General features: G+C 46.9%; 1 protein-coding gene across 7 annotated transcripts in view; it reads right to left on the bottom strand.

Moving 5' to 3' along the window:
- TBC1D5 (TBC1 domain family member 5) overlaps positions 1-20,375 on the bottom strand; it is a 2,783,701-nt gene that overhangs the window by 1,208,751 nt on the left and 1,554,575 nt on the right. For all 7 annotated transcript variants that reach the window (XM_069648897.1, XM_069648892.1, XM_069648893.1 and 4 more), the window contains one exon: positions 17,614-17,722. In XM_069648897.1, the coding sequence (XP_069504998.1) occupies positions 17,614-17,722 (109 nt within the window). The remainder of the gene's footprint in view (positions 1-17,613; positions 17,723-20,375) is intronic.

The raw sequence follows: 20,375 nt of genomic DNA, 5'->3' as shown, positions 1-20,375 counted from the left end.
CTACAGCTAGTTAAAAGTCAATGCTTAGGGCACGCCCTATAACTGCGATTGTCATAGATACAACTCTGCTTCCTGCTGCACGTACTGAAAATCAAATCTAGATGTGCCTACAGTAAACCGCTCAGGGCTGCTTTATACCTGTGACTGCTATAAATACGCACATCTGTGATTCTGGCTATACCTACTGAAACTTGAACCTAAGTATGCTCATAGTTTAAGATTAGACAATCATTCTGATAACTGCTTAGACAACTGTGGCTTAATTTAACAGGGTGCTAACACATCGGAGGTCTGCCACTATATTTGTCCAATACATTTACTATATTCAGACCACTCACCTAGACACAGAACTGTACAACACATCATGCACCTGATACTGTCCAACCCAGTACACTTGTGTATCTTACTCACATTAGTGATACTCTATACAATGTCTTCACCAGGAGTTTAACAAACACCTTCAATAACCACCTACCACCACCTAAACTAATCGGCCATCAACATATTTTACCATACCAAACTATACCTTGTAACATAGCTCTTAGAAATGTTAGACTACGGGCATGACTACCCAGAATTTTTGATCCTCTTATCAGATATGAGACCAATACCTTCCAAACAAAAACTGCCCCCGAACCCACATCTAAATCTAACTACTACAATCACAATAGCCATAATAACCCTGAGGTAAAAAGAGGTAGAACTATTATCTGCCCAACAGGCCCACCTCCTCCAGCCAAACCCATACCTAAACTTAAAGGCGCCTTAACAAATGCCAGATCACTAGTTGCCCACGCTATAGAAATATCTGAAGTCATATCCACTGAAGATTACGATTTCTATTACTGAATCTTGGCTCCATGAGGCATCAGGCCCAGCACTGTCCTTAGCCGTTCCAAACAACAACACTATCCTCAGAGTGGATAGATGTGAAGCTCGAGGCGGCGGCCTAGCCATTATTGCCAAAACTGAGCTTGGCATGAGACTATCTCCTTCACCTGTCGTTGAATCCTGTGAAATGATGTCCATTAAAATACCCACAGCCAACTCTCAAACACTGAACATTCACTTGATATATAGACCTCCTGGTCCCATCAAGACCTTCATATAAGAGGTATCCACTATTCTCTCAGAAAACTTAAACTATACATCCCAATCATTACTGCTGTGCCGTTCTTGCTGAAGATTCTGGATACGGTAGCATACATCTAAACTTCCTAGAATCTAACCAGCGATTAGGCTCCCGTCAATCCGGCTTCCCTCCTTTACATGGTGCCGAAACCGCACTTATTGATCTCAAAGCCCAAATAGATAAACTAAGAGACAATGGAAAACCTGCATTACTTCTCCTACTACACTTCTCTGCTGCGTTCGACATATTGGATCATAAAGTCGTATGCAACCACTTGGATTCAGCAGCCCACTTCTCCAGTGAGGCAATAGCGTGGATTCAATCATTTCTCAGTGACCGTACCATGAAGGTCTTCTCACCTTCTGCAGCTGCTGACCCTATCCCCATCACTTGTGGAGTGCCACAGGGCTCATGTGTGTCACCAACATTATATATCTTCACTAAACCCCCGTTTGATGACTTGGACCATCTGGGTATCACCTACATTAATTATGCAGATGATACCCAGATCCTCCTGCCACTTACCGGGGACTACATTGAAGATCTAGCAATGGTGAACAGAATCTACAGCATCGTTCAGGCATGGATGGCCACCCATGACCTCTGCCTGAACAATGATAAAACAGAGCTTCTCATCTTGAGTACTACACCCCTTCTCAACAAACTAGGTGCAAGCTACTCTTCCTTCATCATTGATGAGAACCTTATTCAAGTAGCTAAGGAAGTAAAAACGCTAGGACTCTACTCTATCATTCACTAAACAGGTAAATACTCTAGCATCATCAACAGTTTATACATGCAAACTTATTAGAGCAGGTAAACAATTCTTATACCTGAACAATTGCATGATCTTAGCCAGAGCCTTGATCATCTTCAAATTAGATTACTGCAATGCCCTTTACATTGGAGCAAACGGCCACCTCCAGGGACCCCGCCTAGGCCAGTAATCGCAAAAGTGCTCAACTACAGAGACAGGGAGACAATTCTAGCCTTTTCGAGATCAGGAGGCTAGATACACAGAGACTCTGCGAGGATAGCCATATACCCCGACTACACTTTCCAAGTCCAAATGAAGAGAGCACAATTCATCTACACCAAAGCAAGACTGAAAAAATCAGGCCTGCGCTATATGCTCTTATACCCAGCTAGACTAAAAGTACTACACAACAATAAAGCGCACCTGTTTGACACGGCTGTGGAAGCCAGAGAATGGCTGGACGGGGAACAGATTCCTGACCTTGAAGTGAAAGAGCACAAACCATGCTAAGCCACAATCAAAGCGACCATTGTAAGGCCAGCTATGGGGCATGGCACACATGTAAAAGGCACAACTCGCATCCTAACGCAGCAAGAAAGATTCTCACAGGAGCCGTACCGGAGAAAGACTGTTCCTAACGCGAAAGCAACTGAAGCAGACTTCTTCTGCCCCCAAAAGCAATTTGGGTACACCTAACCCGCCCGTAGGGCACCAAAAGACCACCACATGGTCAAAGGAGCGCAAACGGGATAGTCAGAACGAGGGAAACCTCGCTGGACAGGTTTTATTACAGGGGAATTTAAAGTTTAGGGAGGGAGGGAATACAGGAGTTGGCATGTTAGTTGGGAAATTATATAGGGAAAAGACAAGACCACCCAGAGCTTCGAAAACCACCGAAACCAGAAGGGGATACACCAGAGGTGCCACCCTCGAGATCATTTGGACACACAAAACTCATGGCTGACAAAATCAGAATCATGACGTGGAATGTTAGGGGAATAACCAGCTACGTCAACCAACGCCGAATCCACACATTCATAAAACGGAGTAAGGTCGGAATCGCCCTACTGTAGGAGACTCACCTGGACGCACGAAAGCTAGTAGCACTAGTTAAGACCTGGATAGGGACACTGATAGGCTCTACGTACTCCACCTATGCCAGAGGGGTCCTGATCTGGATCACTCCAACCATTCCCCTAAAACTGATAAACTCAAAAACAGACGACGAAGGCAGGATGGCCCTGGTACATGGCACTATAGAAGGAAAGGAAGTCTGCCTAATTAACACTTATGCACCCAACCACAACACCACAGTCTTCTTTCGCTCAATATACAATCGGCTCAGCCCATATAGAGATAGCACCCTGATATGGGGTGGAGACCACAATTGCACCCTAGACCCCGCAAAGACAGATCAGACAGTAAACACTCCCGCCCTTCCCCACCCACCAAAATACTAATTGCACTGACACAACAGCTTGCGCTTAAAGACTTATAGAGGGAGCAATACCATACCCTGAAAAACGAGACTACTCCTACTCCCCTCCCCAAGCTGTTCACACCAGAATAGACTATATATTTGCGAGCAAAGAGCAACAAGCCTCGTTCGGGGACACACAATAGCCGGCCAGAGTGTTGTCAGACCATTCCTCATTAGCAACTACCTGTTCGCACCTAGACCTCTCGTGCCCACGTCGAGGCTTAGAGGCGAGGCCCTTCTAGACGCAGCCTTCCACGAACAGATCCGGAAAAGCAAGCAGGACTTTTGGCAGATAACCGAGAATAGCGTGCAACACATGAGCACAGCATGGGAGGCGTACAAAGTGGTCATGAGGGGGGAAATGATTGCAGCTGTAGGGGGAGCCCAGAGATCCATCGTAACCTCGCTAGCACGCACTGAGAAGGAGCTGGTGGAATTAGAAGCCAGGGCCTCTTTGGATCCAGATCACATTCAAAAAGTGGTGGAGCTCAGACAAGCCTGTTTAGTGCACTGGGATAAAACTGGGGAAACTCAGCTACACAAAATACATCGAAAGAAGTCATGCCCTCGGCGATAAACCAGGGAGGCTACTAGCCTGCCTTTACAAACGGGAAGCCCCAGAAAGTCCATCTGCCAAGTCCGAAGACCGGACGGCGCAGTGGTACACACACAGGCCGAAATAAACTCGGTGTTCTCTGGGTTCAACCAGGACATTTATGCCAACCCCTCGTCGCCCACATAAATTGAAATAGAAGACGTCCTAGACATTATTAAGCTACTCAAACTAGACGCACCAATGGTGGAGGCCCTGGACGAGCCCATCACCCCAGAAGAGGTCATGGTCACCATCAGATCCCTGCCATCCGGAAAGGCCCCAGGAACTGATGGGCTCCCGGGGGAGTTTTATAAAACATACGAGGACGCCCTCGCACCACTCCTTGCCCAAGTGTTCAACGAAGCATACAAAAGAGGCACCCTCCCAGACACCATGAGAGAAGCCGTAATTATTCCACTACTAAAACCAGGCAAGAATGGAGAGGAGTGCAGTTCATACAAGCCCCTATCCATGTTAAACTCAGACAACAAGATCCTGACGGCGCTGCTGGCGAGGAGACTACTTAAAGGGGTCCCATTACTGATCCACCAAGATCAGGCGGGCTATGGGCCAAGGCAAACCATTACTCAGAACCTGCGCAAATTACATCACGTTATATACAGCACTAACAGCAGGCCGGAGAAATGCGCAGTGGCATCCCTAGATGCCACTAAAGCATTTGATTCAGTCCGGTGGAGCTGGCTGTACGCCACCATGACCAAGATGGGAACAGGGCCGGCCTTCTTAAAGTGGACCAAACTCATATACACTGATCCCACAGCCAGGGTGCGTATGAACAACATATACTCAGACAAATGGCACCTCTACAGGGGCACTCGGCAGGGATGCCCACTTTCCCCCATGCTGTGCATCATAGCCACTGAACCGGTAGCAGCATTCCTAAGGCAGGAGTACGGGGATGGGGGCATAGTGATAGACTGTGTGACCCACCTGGTCTCAATGTATGCTGACGACACACTCCTATACCTAAACAACCCAGAACACATTACCATACATTTTGGAGACACTAGACGGGTTCCATAGATACACGGGCATACAGATCAATCACGAAAAGTCATGCCTCTTTCCCCTGGCATCCCTAGTGAGGCCAGCAGAGAAAGCCTCCCTACTATGGCCATTCAGTGGGAGACCACCTCCTTTAAATGTTTGGGAATTAGCATCCACCGAGACCCCAAGACTGAACACACCCTGAACACAGTGAAAGCAAAACATATTCTAGAAAAATCAATGGACTTCTGGGGTAGACTCCCAATCTCAGTGGCAGGAAGGGCTGGGCTTCTCAAGATGGTGGCGCTGCCCAGACCTCTACATTACTTCACCAACATCCCATACAACATCCCCCAGAAGATTCCTCTGGCAGGGAGGAAGGCACAGAGTAGCACTAGAAGTGATACAGAGACCCTACAACAAAGGAGGCCTGAAAATCCCCAACTATATTACTTAACAGGCCAACTGAAACGTGTAGTGCAATGGATGGCTGATGAGACCACAACTGATACCCGACTCCTACAACCGGCTATCCCCCCACATGCTACTCAGAGACTTATTCTGGATCCTGCAGGCGCAACACAACACAGCCCATACTTGGTGAAACTAGGGATCCAGGTTTGGAAACGAGCCTGCAAGACAGTGAAGATAAACGACCCATATTCCCCTCAGATCCCTATCGCTGCCATTATGATGAATAGACCCGGAGGACAAAAAGAGATAAACACATGGGAACCCTGCGGAGTCGCCACACTGGGTGACCTGGTGTATGACCAAGGGAGTTTAACATTCGCGGAGCTGCATGAGACCACGGGACTTCCATCTGGTGCAGTTCCTGCTCCACGGAGCGGTGGTAAGAAGGCTTAAGGACCGATGGCCAGAGGTCGAGAACCTAGAAGAAGGACATGAGACCATAGAAAATATGCTGAAGGCAGCCGAGGGAGGACACAAAACCTGGAGGCTCTACGAAACATTGTTAGACAGCACAACTAAGCACGACCTTAAGAGCAAAGTGAAATGGGAGCAGGAGCTAGGCCTGGAATTCGAGGACAAAGAATGGGAATCCATAGCCACTATCACAAAAAGGTATCCAGAAATCCTGATTGCAAGTTATACAGTTTTACATCACCAACAGAGCATACCTTACACCAGAGGTCATCTCCAAGTTTAGGGGGGCGGGTGTCAAAGAATGCCCAAAATGCAATGAGCCTCACGCGGGGATGACACATGTTTTGGGGATGCCGGACAATTCAATCCTTTTGGTCACAAATCGCCGCAAAGGTGGCCGAGGCAGACAATGTTCTAGACGTACAGTCACCAAAAGCATGCATCCTGGGAAGATATTAAAAAAAAGCAAGAAGAACAAACCCCTGAACAAGCTCAAGGACTTGATGTACATTCTAGCAAAGAGACGCATAGCTGTGGGTTGGAAAAGCCCCAAAAACCCGTGTGGCACTGTGGTGGGAGGACCTCCGAAAGTGGGCGAAGGCGGAAGCTGGGGCATGGGAGAATGCGCTGCAAGAACAGAAGCTAGATACCAGCGACGACCTACACCAATGGGTGGCGCTCAATGTGTCATTATTCAACCCAAGAGAGGAAGATGCTTCCACAGATGAAGCAAACAACCCGTGATGGGCATCTAGTAAAGGCTGAACTGAAGAACAAACTGGTCTTGGGAGGGTGGCGAGGGAGGGGAGACACACAAGCTATTACAAATGAAGCATTGATGATACTAATTGGTTTTGTTGATGTTGTTAAAAACCCAATAAAATATTTTAAAAAAATAATAGATGGTAGACCAAGTGGCTGCTGCACAGATGTCCCCTATTGGCACCCCTCTCTCTAGGGCAGAAGATGTAGCCATGGGCCAAGTAGATTGAGCCCTTAGGCCTTCCGGAGAGTCTTTTCCTGCCAATCTATAACTTTCTCCAATGCTCAGAATAATCCATCTAGACCGGGTTTGTTTCGTTACTGCTAGCGCTCATTTATGACCCGTTTATCCAATGAAGAGCTGATCATTTTTGCGACTTTTCACCATCCGGGAAATATAGAAACTCAGACCTTCTTGGGTCAATTATGCGTAACCACTCCTCTTCCTTTCCAGCAAAGAGGGGGCGGGGGTAGAGGAATTAAAAAGTTGGTAAGACAATCTTTTGAGATACATGGAATTTAGAGACTATTTTAGGTAGAAACAAAGGTTGTTCCTTAAGAATAACCTTGCATAAAAAAATAGAAAAATGGGGTTTGCAAGTCAACGCCTGCAACTCGCTCATCCTGCGGGCTGATGTTAGAGCTACTAGTAAAATGGTCTTAAATGTCAGAAGTTTAATTGGACACAAATTAAGAGGCTCAAAAGGAGCACACAAGACATTTTAGAACAAGATTCAAATCCCAAACAGGGACTTGAAAAGGAGTTGGTGGAAACAAGTTGGTGAGCGCCTTCAGAAATTATATAATTAAAGGAATTTTAAAGTACGTCAAACCCTCAGATGAGCGCTTAGAAATTGAAAGCGCTGCTAAATAACCTTTAATGGTTCCAATCTGTAGCCCCAGATTTATCATATGTATTAAGAAAAACAACACCATAGGGGTATTACATTGAAATGAGTCCACATTCTTACCCCTGCACCAGTTGCAGAACCTGCTCCAACAGTAACGGTGCAAAGATTTAGTTGCTGGCCTTCTAGTCGCAAGCAACACCTCGATTAAGTCATCCGGGAGGTCCCAATACTTATACCTCAACCTCTAAGAAAGCATGCATGAAGGCTCAGTGTTTTGACCTCTGGTCCTCTCGCGGGAGAAGGTCCTCTCTTTGTGTAAGATGTATTGGAGGGCAGATGGACATGTCCAGAAGGTCTGCGTACCATGTTATCCTGGCCCAATCAGGAGCAATTAGGATCATGGATTTCCCGAACTTTCTCAACCTCCTCATTACTTGAAATGACAAGGACTGGAGGAAACTCCCAGTCCACTACGAACGTGTCCCCTAGAGCTCCTCTTGGGGGAAATTCCCATGAGCAGAACAGATTGCACTTCCTGTTCGCACTGGTTGCAAAGGGTGAACATTTCTTGAAGGACTTCCTGAGCTAGTTCCCACTCGTGGGAGACTGTGCTCTACCTGCTCAGAGCATCCGCCGCCATGTTTTCCTCTCCGGCTAGGTAACCACTGATAGAGAGACTCCTCCTTGAATTGCCCAGAACCAGAGTTGCATTGTCTCTATGCACAGTGGTAGTGATCCTATGCCTACTATATTGTTGAGGTAGTGCATGGCCACTGTGTTGTCCGTCATTATCAGGACATTCTTTCCCTGTACAGAGGGCAGAAAGGCCTTCAGCGCTAGTCCGATTGCCCTCCACTCCAAAAAGTTGGTGTGTAATTTGGACTCTGATGGAGACCAATGACTGCTGACTGTCAGATCGTTGGCGTGGGCTCCCCACCACGTTAAGTGAGCCATCCGTCACTATAGTTATCTCCAGCCATGGTTGCCAAAAAGCTTCTATCTTGAGAATGTGGTCCTCGCACGCCCACCACAGGAGATCCTGCTTGACTCTGCTCGGAACCTGAAGAAGGTCTGACGATTAAGACCACTGAGTCCTAAGAGCCCATTGGAGTGATCTCATCCTCGGGCGAGCCTCTGGCACCAGGAAAATGCAGGATGCATGAGGCCGTGCAAGCTCAGAATTTTGAAGGCTGGAAGACGCTGGGAACTCTGGAATTTGGTGACCATCTGCAGAATGTGTTGAGCCCTCACCTCAGTTGGCAAAGCTTTTCCTTCGGACACATACAGGATTGCTCCGATAAACTGGATTATTTATTATTGTATCATGTGGGACTTCTTGAAATTTAGGGAGAAGACATGTTTGTCGAGAGAGTGCCACGTGATGCTCAGATGTTCCAGGGTCTGTCCTGATCAGTGAACCGTTCAGTTAGGGGTAGATATGAATCCTCCCATCTCCTGAGACTTGTTGCCACAACCGCCATTCACTTGGTGAAAACCCCCAGGTGGAGGTCAGCCCGAATGGCAGAACTTGAAACGGATAACGAGAATCGCCAACCACGAACTACAGGCACCTTCTGTGGTCGTGATGGATAGGCACATTAAAGCAAGCATCCTGATGGTGCAATAACACCATCCAATCCTGAAGCTGCAGGGCCTGAAGGATCTGAGAAAGGGTAACCATCTTGGACTTGCCCTTCCTGAGTAACTGGTTCAAGTATCTCAAGTCCAAGATGGGTCTCAATCCCCCATCCATCTTGGGGATTAGAAGGTATGGGGAATACCACCCTGTGTTCCATTTACGCTACAGATACTGGTTCTATAGCACCTTTCTCTGGCAGGCTCAACATTTCCTGCACAAGGATGGATCTGGAGTTGTGAGTGAGTGGTTCCCGGGTGGATGATTCTGAGGTCTTTTTATGAAAGGGAGACAGTAACCCCGGGCTACAGTTTCTAAAGTTCAAGCATCTCAAGTAATGGCCCGCCATTCTTGCAGATGCTGAGAAAGTCTGCCGCCCACTGGGGTCTTGTGGATTAAGACCTCAGAAAGGGTTTGAGGTGGCTGGAACTGTTTTGGCAGACTTAGTACCTCTCCCTCGTTCACAATAAGGGAATCGTTTTTGGCCGCTATGAATAGCCTGTCCTCTTGCTCCACCAACTGAGGAATAGAAGCAAAAGGACGTACCCCTCCAAGAACATCCACTGGGGTAAGATTGTTCTGGCTGTCTGATTGCGATGCAAAGTGACTTTGCCGTCGCCTTAGAGGTCTGCAGCTTCTCCAGGGTTTCGTCAGCCCTGCCACCAAAGAGGTGAGAGCCATCAAAAGGCATATTGAGAAGCCTGGACTGCACGTCCGGTGCAAATCCTGACTTTCTCAACCACACAAATCTGCGTTGTATGGTACTGTTGCTATGGATCCATTGATGCCATCAGCGGTGTCCAGTCTTGACTGAAAAGACTTGCACATAGCCTTTTTCTATCATTTATGATAGCCAGGAAGCTGTCTCTTCCTTCTCTCTTGGGAATACAGTCAGCTGCCATTGCTATACAATCCCAGTGAGTGAACGTTAACTTTACTAAGGCGCAAGTGGCGTAGGCAGATTTCAATGCCATTTTACCTGCAGAAAAAATCTTTTTTGCCCAAGCATCTAGACTTTTATCATCTCTGTCAGGAGGGATAGTGGGATGAGGCCTGTTTAGATGAGGATGTCACCGCCTGAACCACCAGGCTTTCTGGTGTGGGGTGTTTTGCAAATATTCATGGTCACTGCTAGATGGCCTATACTGTTTGGTGAAGTTCTTGTTCACTGCAGCAATAGTCTCAGGTGTCCCCCAATTTGCCTTAGCGCTTTTCTGAAGGGCAATGTGAAAAGAAAGGATTGGATCATTTTGTGGACCCTGGTCCAGGATATCTGTTAAATAATTCTGCTCAAATGGTGGAGAAGGCCTGCTCCAACCTAGAAAGTCAACCTCCCTGGTCATGAGTTGCCTATAAGAAGCTTTTGCAAGGTCTGAAGGGTCTACTTTTGTACATTCCAATTCAGGAGATGTATCCACGCCACTAGCTGTTTGGAGGCTCTCATAAATCCTTCGCTTTGAATCTTCTGACACCAGTGCCTCTGGCACGTTAGGGATACTGAACTCCAGGCCAAAGACTGGAGTGTCCGCATCAGAAGGCTTGTGCCCTTCATAAATTGAAAAGAATTTGAAGAAATCCTTCCTCAGTGCTGGTTTGTAAACTTTCTCCACCTGCTTTGCTAAAGGCATCGATAGCTTTGAGCCTGTCGCCAATGTTTTCTTCGATATCAATGGCGTCAACGTTTGAGACACTGGTGACATTGACAACCTTGATGCCAACAACGCCAATGATGCTGATAGCCCTGACACCAATGGCGTCGATGGAGCCATTTTTGTAGATAACGCCCTTGAAGGGCTAGACCCTTGACTCGAAGGAGTCTTTGATGAAATTTCATCAGGTGAAGGCCTCGAGGGGTCGAAGGCTTCCGTCCCGAGCACATAGGATTTAGCCAGTGCCTTCATCTTGTCACATTTATTCAGCATGACTGGAGCATGGCTTCTCTTCTTGTCCTTCAAGGGGGGCCGGGGTCTACTCCGCGAATATTGTGATGCTGGAAATGCATTGGAGGGACAGGGCCTCCATGTTCTTGTCCTTTTATCGTGTGTGTTCTGTGTTATTTCCTGCAAGTCTGTGTAGGGCACCTGTGTTGTGTGCGCCCGATTACAGCAAACTCTTTATCGTTCAGACTGATGCCTGCGACACCGGAATTGGAGCCGTCTTGTCCCAGTTAGATGACAAAGGGAGGGAACATCTGATCATCTTCATCAGTAGACAACTCGAGGGTAGAGAATGTAGGTGGGCTACTATTAAAAAGGAATGTTTTATCAAATTTTGGGCCTTCGGCATTTTAGGCACTACCTTATGGGGTCTTCCTTCAAGGTCCATACAGACCATAAGCCCTTAAAATGGCTTATTCAGATGAAGGGTGAAAACCCGAAACTGCTCGGGTGGTCCATTAGCCTGCAACGGCTAGACTTCACCATTGAGCATAGACCAGGGAAGAGTCAAGATAATGCAGATGGCCTTTTTAGAAAGTATGTTGACCGTCTGGATTAGGGTGTCAATCTCGTGGGAGATTAGACCACCCGAACCTCAGTCTGGGGATTCGGGGGCGACTGTGATGCTGGAAATGTGTGTGACTAATATACATTCCCTGTTATGGGTGTCTGGTTTCTGGTATATGACACAATGAATGAGACAGCCCTGTCCGAATCTGGTATGAATGCACTGTGGAGTGCTGAATGACTGGGTACTTGTCCCAATCCACATTCCTTGTTGTGAGTGTATGGATGGAGAATTATGGCCTGAATGCACTGTGAGCCAGATTGGCTGCCTGCCTGAATGCCCTTCTGACTGAATGGTTACCTGAGTGTGACCCAGCAGAGTGAATGAGAAACCAACAGTTTATCTGGGGACCTCTCACTGATGGAAATATTTCAGAAGCTGAAGTCGAAACTTGATGCTTATTCTCGAAGCCGAGCCGGAAGAAGAAGGTTTACTGCTATTTCCTTTCGACGCAATCTGAAAGCTTCTGTGCCTTCAAGGAACTGATCCAAGAGAGGACTTGACTAGGAGACCTTCAAGAGCTATGAGGGATCATCGTGCACCAGCTAACCTTCACCAAGGCTCCCTGGAAGTCAGTCCTCGAAAGGCTGCCTACTGGAGACAGGGACCGTTGAGGAATCTGAAGTAAAGCACCCAGACATTAAAAACCATCGCCGTCGACCGGGGTTCAGAGGTAATGCTGTAACCTCATCGACCAGAGACGCAACACTCCATTGCCTAAGACAGTTTGAATCAAGGACTCCCTTGCCAGCAAGTCGACCGATTTGTCCCACCGGAGAAAGTCGAGGCCGCTGACGCGTCGAGGAGAATCCACCAGTGGGTTTCCCGCCACCCGAAGTCCACAAAAATGCAGATGAAGATCCAAAAGCCAGCCGTAGTCTAGTCCCATTTGCCAACGCCAACGCCGACGAACCGACGCCTTAGCTGGGCCTACGTTCTTCATTTGAATCTCTGTGGCAACAAACTATTGTAGTGGAGGTGCACCAACACGCCTCATCATTGCAGGACGTCCACGACCGATCATCGACGAGCACCGTCAAGACCAAAGCTGCTGCCCCGAAGTCATTGTTCACCTTTGCCTTGAGGAATCTCGATGATCCATGGCTCCTGCCTTAGACGGAGTTCACTCATGAAGGATCCGTCGACAACCCCACGTCGAACTCTGCTAAACCAGGTACATTGGGGTAGTAGAACCTTTCTAGAAGGGAACAAGACTCTGCTAAACAATATATGGACTGGGCGTGTCTGTATATTTTATTTACAGGTTGCCCTGGTGGGGGGATCCTCACCCAGAACTGTCTAGTGAAGAGACCCAATAGTCTGCCATTTGTTTAACCTAACGTGTCTTCCTCCATAGGTCTATTGTTGATTCACTTTATCATTTGATTTGTATGTCATTGAGACCGTCAGCAGTTGGTGCATTGTTTTTTTTGTTTTTTATTAATACGTCGTTTATTCGTTTGTTCATTTTAATCGAGTCAAGAGTGATTGGTGGCACCATATAGATATTGTACATATTTACAATTTTAGTATTGCCAAAGCACAAAGTGCATTATTGTATGTGTATTCATTCTGAACCTTATTTATATAAAGAACTATGTTATCACTAACAGTGTGTCGACATTCCTTTGTGGGTGCTTGGGGACTACACTGTACTTAAGAACCAGCTTGCATCACCTCCTGAGAACTTAAGCCTTGATTGCTTGTCCACGTTTACCAAATAGAGAATCTTGGCGGGGGTCCTCTGTGGTTTACTCTGCCCATTAGAGGGCAGGAGTACAGAAACCCTCCTCCAGTCTTTATATATTCAACATCTCTCTCTGAAACTCTTCCCACTGGGAGGAGCAGAGGATTTGGTCAGACATGAATCCCTCTCAAGAGAGGAATCACTACAGTACGATGGTGATCTGTGACTCTTTTCCGACTTCTTAGTCGAATACGAAGATTAACGAGACCCTCTGCTGGAGCAAGATCGTTTTTTGGATGATTTTGTTCAAGGAGAGTCTCCTCTCAACTCGTCAGAAGATCGCGTTTTAGATTGGGATTAAGGGGATTTCGAGAGAGTCCTACCTGCCGCTATTCTCACTTTATGCTCTTTTAGAGCCTTCCTGGTAATTGCCTGACCGGAGTTGCAATCAGCCGTTCGATGCTCTGGGCCCAGACATCACAGACACACTCAATGAGGGTCCGTGATCGACATTTTGGCATCGCAATCATGGCATTTTTTGAAACCACTCTTCGGGGTCAATGGAGCTAACAGAGATTTTTCTCAAGTGTTGTAGTTTTTATTCAGATACCAAAGCCACCATAATTCTCTCAAAGCAACAGCTACATCAGAAAAATATAACTGAAGCCAATGGGCACTGCACACGCTATATATATTCGTGATGATGATGATGATGACCTCGAAACAGAGGCCCTTGAGGGACATCAAGTTGACGGAATCGACGCACAGCGTCCTCTGCCAAAAATGTCTTTCCGAAGCAGCTGAAGCTGGAAAATATATCAAAAGATGATGAATACGTGGGAGGACACAATCCATTCGGATATATGTGTTTCTAGGTATTCAGGAATAATTGTCTATTACGTATTGACATTTAGTAATCACTTTTATTGTATGTTTTTGTAGAAATAGCCCTGATGACAGACATGCTGGTCCGAAATGCATAGGCTTTTTTTCTGTCACTTTGGTTATGAGAAAACAAGGATGCAGCAATAAAGAATACTTTTTACAGAAGATTTATTGAACAATATTGATTTGTATAGGTACTTAACAATACTTACTGATTTTACTATGTGGTAGGGTTTACTAAAATATGGCGTCCCTTGTATTGTAAGGGTGTCGAAGAAGGAAGCTGACACAAAGGTGGCATGGTGGTGGTTATGGACTTCTTTATAAAAGACAGACCCTCACTATCCAGAACATCTAAGAGAGGTTTACCTGCCTCAAACTAATACAAAATCAGAGTCCACCGTCCTGTGTCAGAACCTACTCTATCCCTCACACTACAACTGAAGGCTGATATAATCCAACAGAAAGTTCCTTCTGCAAGAAAATGACTCCCTTCTCCTGGTATTCAAAAGAATGTTCTCTTGCAAAAAGGTTACCGGGGGGGGGGGAATTACTCCCTTCACCAGGTTTGTGGGTTATCGGTCTGCACATTCCATGAGACCAGGGAGAATGATTCCCTTCCCGTGCCGTCTTTGGAATATGTCCCAAACATGTTTGTGTCTTCCCCAGGAGAATGAATCCCTTCTCCAAGTATTTGAAAAGTTATTTTTCCATGTCCATTTGCGGTGCGTTTTGCTACTCTCTCTTGGTACCAGCAAAGTCCCAAACCCTCCTCTGCTGGTCAAGGGCCTTATCTTTGCCACTCCTCTGTGGAGGTTCTCAAATCTCTTGTATTGGGGTCCCAGACCTCTCTCTGGTGGTTAGTGGGCATATCGATGCCACTACGATGAGGATTGTCTCCTCGGATGCTTGGTTCACTCTTTTAGTGCGATTTAGCAACCTCACTACTACTGTGATGAGGGAGCCCTTCCTTGAGGCACTCTAAACAGTTCTGTCCCCCAATAGCCCTGGGGTGAGGAACATTATGTTGTGTCCCTCCCCCTGCCTCCGCCTGCCTCCCCCGTATCCCTACCTGGTCTCCCGTGTCTCCCTTTACCTTCTTGTGGGATGCAGCACGTCACCGGACCAACCAGGGATGGGGTTCTTTGTTGGCGGCTTCCTCTGCTCTGCTCACCAGCTTCTGCAGGCCGGTGCACCTTCCTAGTCTAGTGCTCCTTGTGGTCTTGACTCCGCTCAGGGACCGGACAGTCCACGTTGTTGCGATCACGTCACTGCTTCATCTCTTCAACCTTTCAGTCGGGTCTGGTCCTCAGACCCACAATGGAATCTCACAGCCTGCCATCAAGGTCCCCTGCACAGCCTTTCGTCCAGCCCTCACTCAGAGTTCATAACTCCTGGGCTCCAGCAGGCTCCTGGCTTCCCCGCAATCGGACTTCCCTTAGTCTTTCCCTTTTCTTTTAATCTTCGGGCTCTGCCCCACTCGAGCAACACCTGCAGATAATGTGTTTTTGGCATTCCTCATGCCTCTGGTGAGCCACCTCAGGACAGTACTTAAGAGTTGGTTACTCTTCATGGTTGCTGTGTTCTTGATCATCTCAGCATGTTCTGTTCTTGCAACATCCCAGGTGTTACAATACATGGGCTTAGTCTCAATGATATAGCTTGGTATGGAAGGGTGCTAGGGAATGTTGGGAAGTGATGTGGTTGAACGGCTGCATCCTAGGTGATCGTCCTTGTCCTCAAAGGGGGAGTCACACCCCATAAGGTCCTCTTATTAAACCACCCCTTTGGGGACAATTCGGTAGCGGGCGCGCCTACCTAGACTCATTGGATAGGGCTCTCCCTTGGGGAGAATTGACGACACTTTGTGAATCGTCACAGTATCAGAGTATTTTCTGTGTGGTATCTTGCACATGGTCACTCATTTTATTTGATATTAACATGGAATATTTGGTTGGTCGTGTAAGACAAGAAGGAGCTTGGGTCTATATGCTGCGTTTTAAATGACGGTGCCGATTTCATGCAATCCAGAGCTGCTGCTTAGCACACCCTCAGTCGAATGGGTGTATGACACACAGCAACAGGTGCACACCATCAATGGAAGCCCACTATGGCTGGAGTTTTGTATGTTTTCATTTTAAAAGAACTCAGTAGAAATTCACACAAAAGGGTGTTCTGTAGAGTGAATCTAGATTGCGTATGTCTATCTGTTATGACATTTGGAATGATAGCAGAAGGCTGCTCGGTTTCTGTTCCATTTAGTGGTTTAAACAATGGTCAAAACCTTAAATGTTACCAAATCAATAAGCTGTTCTGTTAAGCCTGCTGCAATGCGTTCCATACAATGAGACCACAATTTCACTAGTCATTTTGAAAGTGTGAGTGAGTGTGCGCACCTCATACGTCCAATCTGGTGATGCATGGAAGACAGGATGACACAATTTGCACTTAGAGAATGATGAAAAAGTTACACATTCTGAGGTGTTAGTTACACATCCTGAACAAACATGTGGCCCCCAGATGGAAGTAAAGGTCTCCCCTAAAGGCACCCCCCACTGATTACCTGCGGTAGAGGGGGGATATGGATCACGGAATGGGCTGCCACTGGGTTGGGCTAGCGAGGAAAACATGCCATGCACAATCTGTCCGTTCTCTGCGCATCAGTATCGTCTCAGTGGAAGTGCACCCTACATATACAGAGACACTGCAAGGAATCAATCAAATGAAAGCAGTACTCCGGTAAGCAACCTGGAAGTATTCTGCAAAATCTACATTTGCAGTGCATATGCATTTCAAATCCTCAAATCTTTCAAAGCTCCCGTGTGCATTGCTGTTCCAAAATAGCCTATTACCCTCAAGCCTGTTTTAAAAGTGCCCCTGACCATGCTTAGCCTTAATCAATCCCGCCTGACTTTAAGAGTGGTCTTCCTTCCCGCCTTGTTTCAATCCCGCCTGACTTTAAGAGTGGTCCTTCTTCCTGCCATATTTCTCTCAATTCCTCCTGCTTTTAATAGTGGTCCTCCCCCTCCTAGGTTCTTTTGGCACCTCAGCAGTACCATACGAGTGGCCAAACTCAACCCTGTGGCTTTAAGTCTTCGTTCCCTACTTCCTTTTTAGTGAGTCAATGATCGTTTATTCTTTCCCTGGCTTCCCTTGAAGTTTACTTCTCTATGCTGATAATTTGCAGAATAATACATAGATGTTTTAGAACGACCATTTTCCTAAAATCCTTTGACAGGAATCCTACAACCCGCAGTCATGTCGCCTTAGCCAGGCTTGATCTAATGCAGCAATATCTTGGGAATTGGGAGCCAGAGGACAAAGGACTTAGTCACCTGGAAAATTGATTAGTTGAATCTGTAACCCTTCAGCGGGCCAGGTAAGCTATTGACAGTTGGCAACCACAAACTGAACACAAGCCTCTTACCTTCCAGCAAACGCTGCGGAACCGGCTGCTCCGAAGTTTCCCGTTAATCCCCTGCGACCGGATCCTCGCCAAGCAATTGTCATTCCCAAAGAGATCTTCCCATTCTCTGCTGCAGGGAAACAGGAGAGGGACGAATCAGGTCAGAAGGGGTAGAGGGGCTTACAGGTTCGCCAGGGGAGCAGAACAGCAACTATGCAAAAGTGAGAGCCGTCCTCTGTCACAACACAACTTCCTCTGAACATTGGCCGTGTCCTGAACTGAGCTGCGTATAGTGTACCATTCCTGGATACAGCCTCAACCCCCTGATTACATTAATATGCAGATTGGATTCCCCGTGCCAGTTACACAAATGCAGACTGTCTATTGAGGCCACATCTCAATGGGTGGCCCCAGATTTCAGAGAATAAATGAAATATATACATATATATACAAATATATGTAAATATGTAACGTTTCATGAGTTGTGTGTTTTATTTCAACTTTCACTATTGTTTCAAAGATAGATTGCAAGAATAACATTACGGTCATGCCAAAGGCTCCAAAAAGGCTCCAATGCTCAACTCAAAAGTATTTAAGAACTGATCTATTCTACAATGTCTGATTCTTTCAAATGGTAGTCATATGAAACACAATTACTTATAATGGACTAGAAGATAAACATAACTTTCTCATGTCTCTTATCCTGGAACATGCTCTGCACGGGGTTCACTTAGGACAGCACACAGCATGATATATAATTATACATACGCCACATTTATGCATTACACATACTTAATGTAAAGGTCTGTAAAGCAAAGTGTTCGTGTGGTGGCATGCAACAAAAAAAGCACACGGCAAAAATCTATAGCGGAATGAAATGGGTCACGCACAGAGTAGGACATTTTCCAGGGTTGACTCTAGTGTGCAGTCCTTGGGTGACTTTCACAGCCAGACCACCCGCAAAGACAGTGGATAAAATCATACGAGATAGATCTGCTGTGGGAGAAACTGAAAGTAACTGAACTGTCACTCACACGATGAGAGGAGCAAGCTAGTGTCTGGGCCACACCCAGGATACGTGTGTGCATGCGAGTTATTGAAAATAGGTGAGTGTGTGTGCGTAGTTCAATGAGTATATGAGGACTTGTGGGGTATGCCTTTATGCGAAGCATGTGTGTGCACGGATGCGTGTGTTAGTTTGTGGGTGTCTTTTAGGATGCACGTGGATATAATTGGTGGTGGGTATGTGACTAAGAGCGTGTGTGTGACTAAGAGCGTGTGTGTGTGTGCGACTAAGAGCGTGTGTGTGTGTGTGTGACTAAGAGCGTGTGTGTGTGACTAAGAGCGTGTGTGTGTGTGTGTGTGTGTGTGTGTGACTAAGAGCGTGTATGTGCGTGTGTGTGTCGGAGACAGAAAGGGAGAAAGATGTGTCTGGGAATGTAATCTCAAGTCAAACCCTGGGAGCCAATGGGTAGCTAGGATGTACACTGACTAATCTCCAAGGATGCATGGATGGTGGCAATTGTGAAGAGGCCACATTAGGCAACCTCCCTACATAAGGACCTACGGTGGCTCTAAGTGGTGAGACCCAGGTATGTGCTATAAGGTGCATTCCCCAGAGCCTCCCCTCCCCACCCCACTCCAGCTCCATTTAATTGTGCCAGTGCCCAGTAGAGCGAGGGGAACACCAGTATCACAGAGAGCCAGACCCTGAGAAATATATGGACTCTGCGACAAAGCCAGAGGGGGCCATTGAGAACCATAGAGAAACCTGAAAGTCTGCTAAGGCTATATCTCAGACACTGGTGGAGACCAAAAGAAAGGGAGTGGCAGTAAGGATAAGTTAAAGGAAATACCTGGGCGTGGGAGAAATACAGGGAAGATAATCCCCTAAAGCAGGAGGGGTGGGGGGGTGGATAACACTTGCTGGTAGGTTTGTGTTGCCTTCACTCCCTGAAGCCTAGGAGGGTGACCGGCAACCAGAGGGTTAAAATAGCCCTGCCAAGAAAAAATAAAAAAAACGAAAAGCTAGTCGGGCCTGATATCCCAAATATTGGGTATCCCAAGAAGGGAACCAGGACCCATGTCCCAACACTAGGTGTAGTAGAGTAGGGTAGGGTGCCCAGACCAGAAGGGGCCCTTTCAGATGAACAAATTACTTACCTCTTGGCAATGTTCTCTCTGATGGATTTTCCGACCGCGGATTCCGCATCTATGATATCCGATGCACAGCGCATCTGTTCTTCTGAACCTTTTCCACCACCAAGGGACTCAGCACAGGTCCATGTCTGCTCCGTCCGACATCTCTACATGCCAGACATGAGGTTGTGTCAGTATATATTGAGGCGCCTAACCCTGTCACTTCAGGTCCACCCTTTCTCCCCAGCTATCTGCCAAGAAGGGCTGGTGGGGGGCGGGGGGGGGGGCAATTAAGAATACGTGGGAGGAACATCCGTCTGAAAAAACATTACATAGAGGTTTGTAATTTAATCTTCTAATGGATACCTTCCTCTCATGAATTCCTCATCTTTGATAGACTCCCAAAGCTGTATCTAAATCTGGAGGCGGAAGAAAAGTAAGGACCCCACCTACACCAGAAAACTCTGTAGAACCGCCCTACCAAAACAGGCATCCTGGCCTGAAAGGGAATCCAAGCAGTAATGCTTAGTAAACGTGCTAAGAGACAACCATGTTGCCGCCAGGCATTGTCCAGAACAGGGACTCCTCTGTAGAGCAGGGTTGGCAGCTACTCGTCTGGATAAATTAGCTCTGAAACCCTCAGG

The sequence above is a fragment of the Ambystoma mexicanum genome, chromosome 2q (genome assembly GCF_040938575.1).
Source record: "Ambystoma mexicanum isolate Mex_15411 chromosome 2q, UKY_AmexF1_1, whole genome shotgun sequence".
In the NCBI taxonomy this organism is placed as follows: Eukaryota; Metazoa; Chordata; class Amphibia; order Caudata; family Ambystomatidae; genus Ambystoma; species Ambystoma mexicanum.
This window is presented reverse-complemented; position numbering and strand designations above follow the sequence as displayed.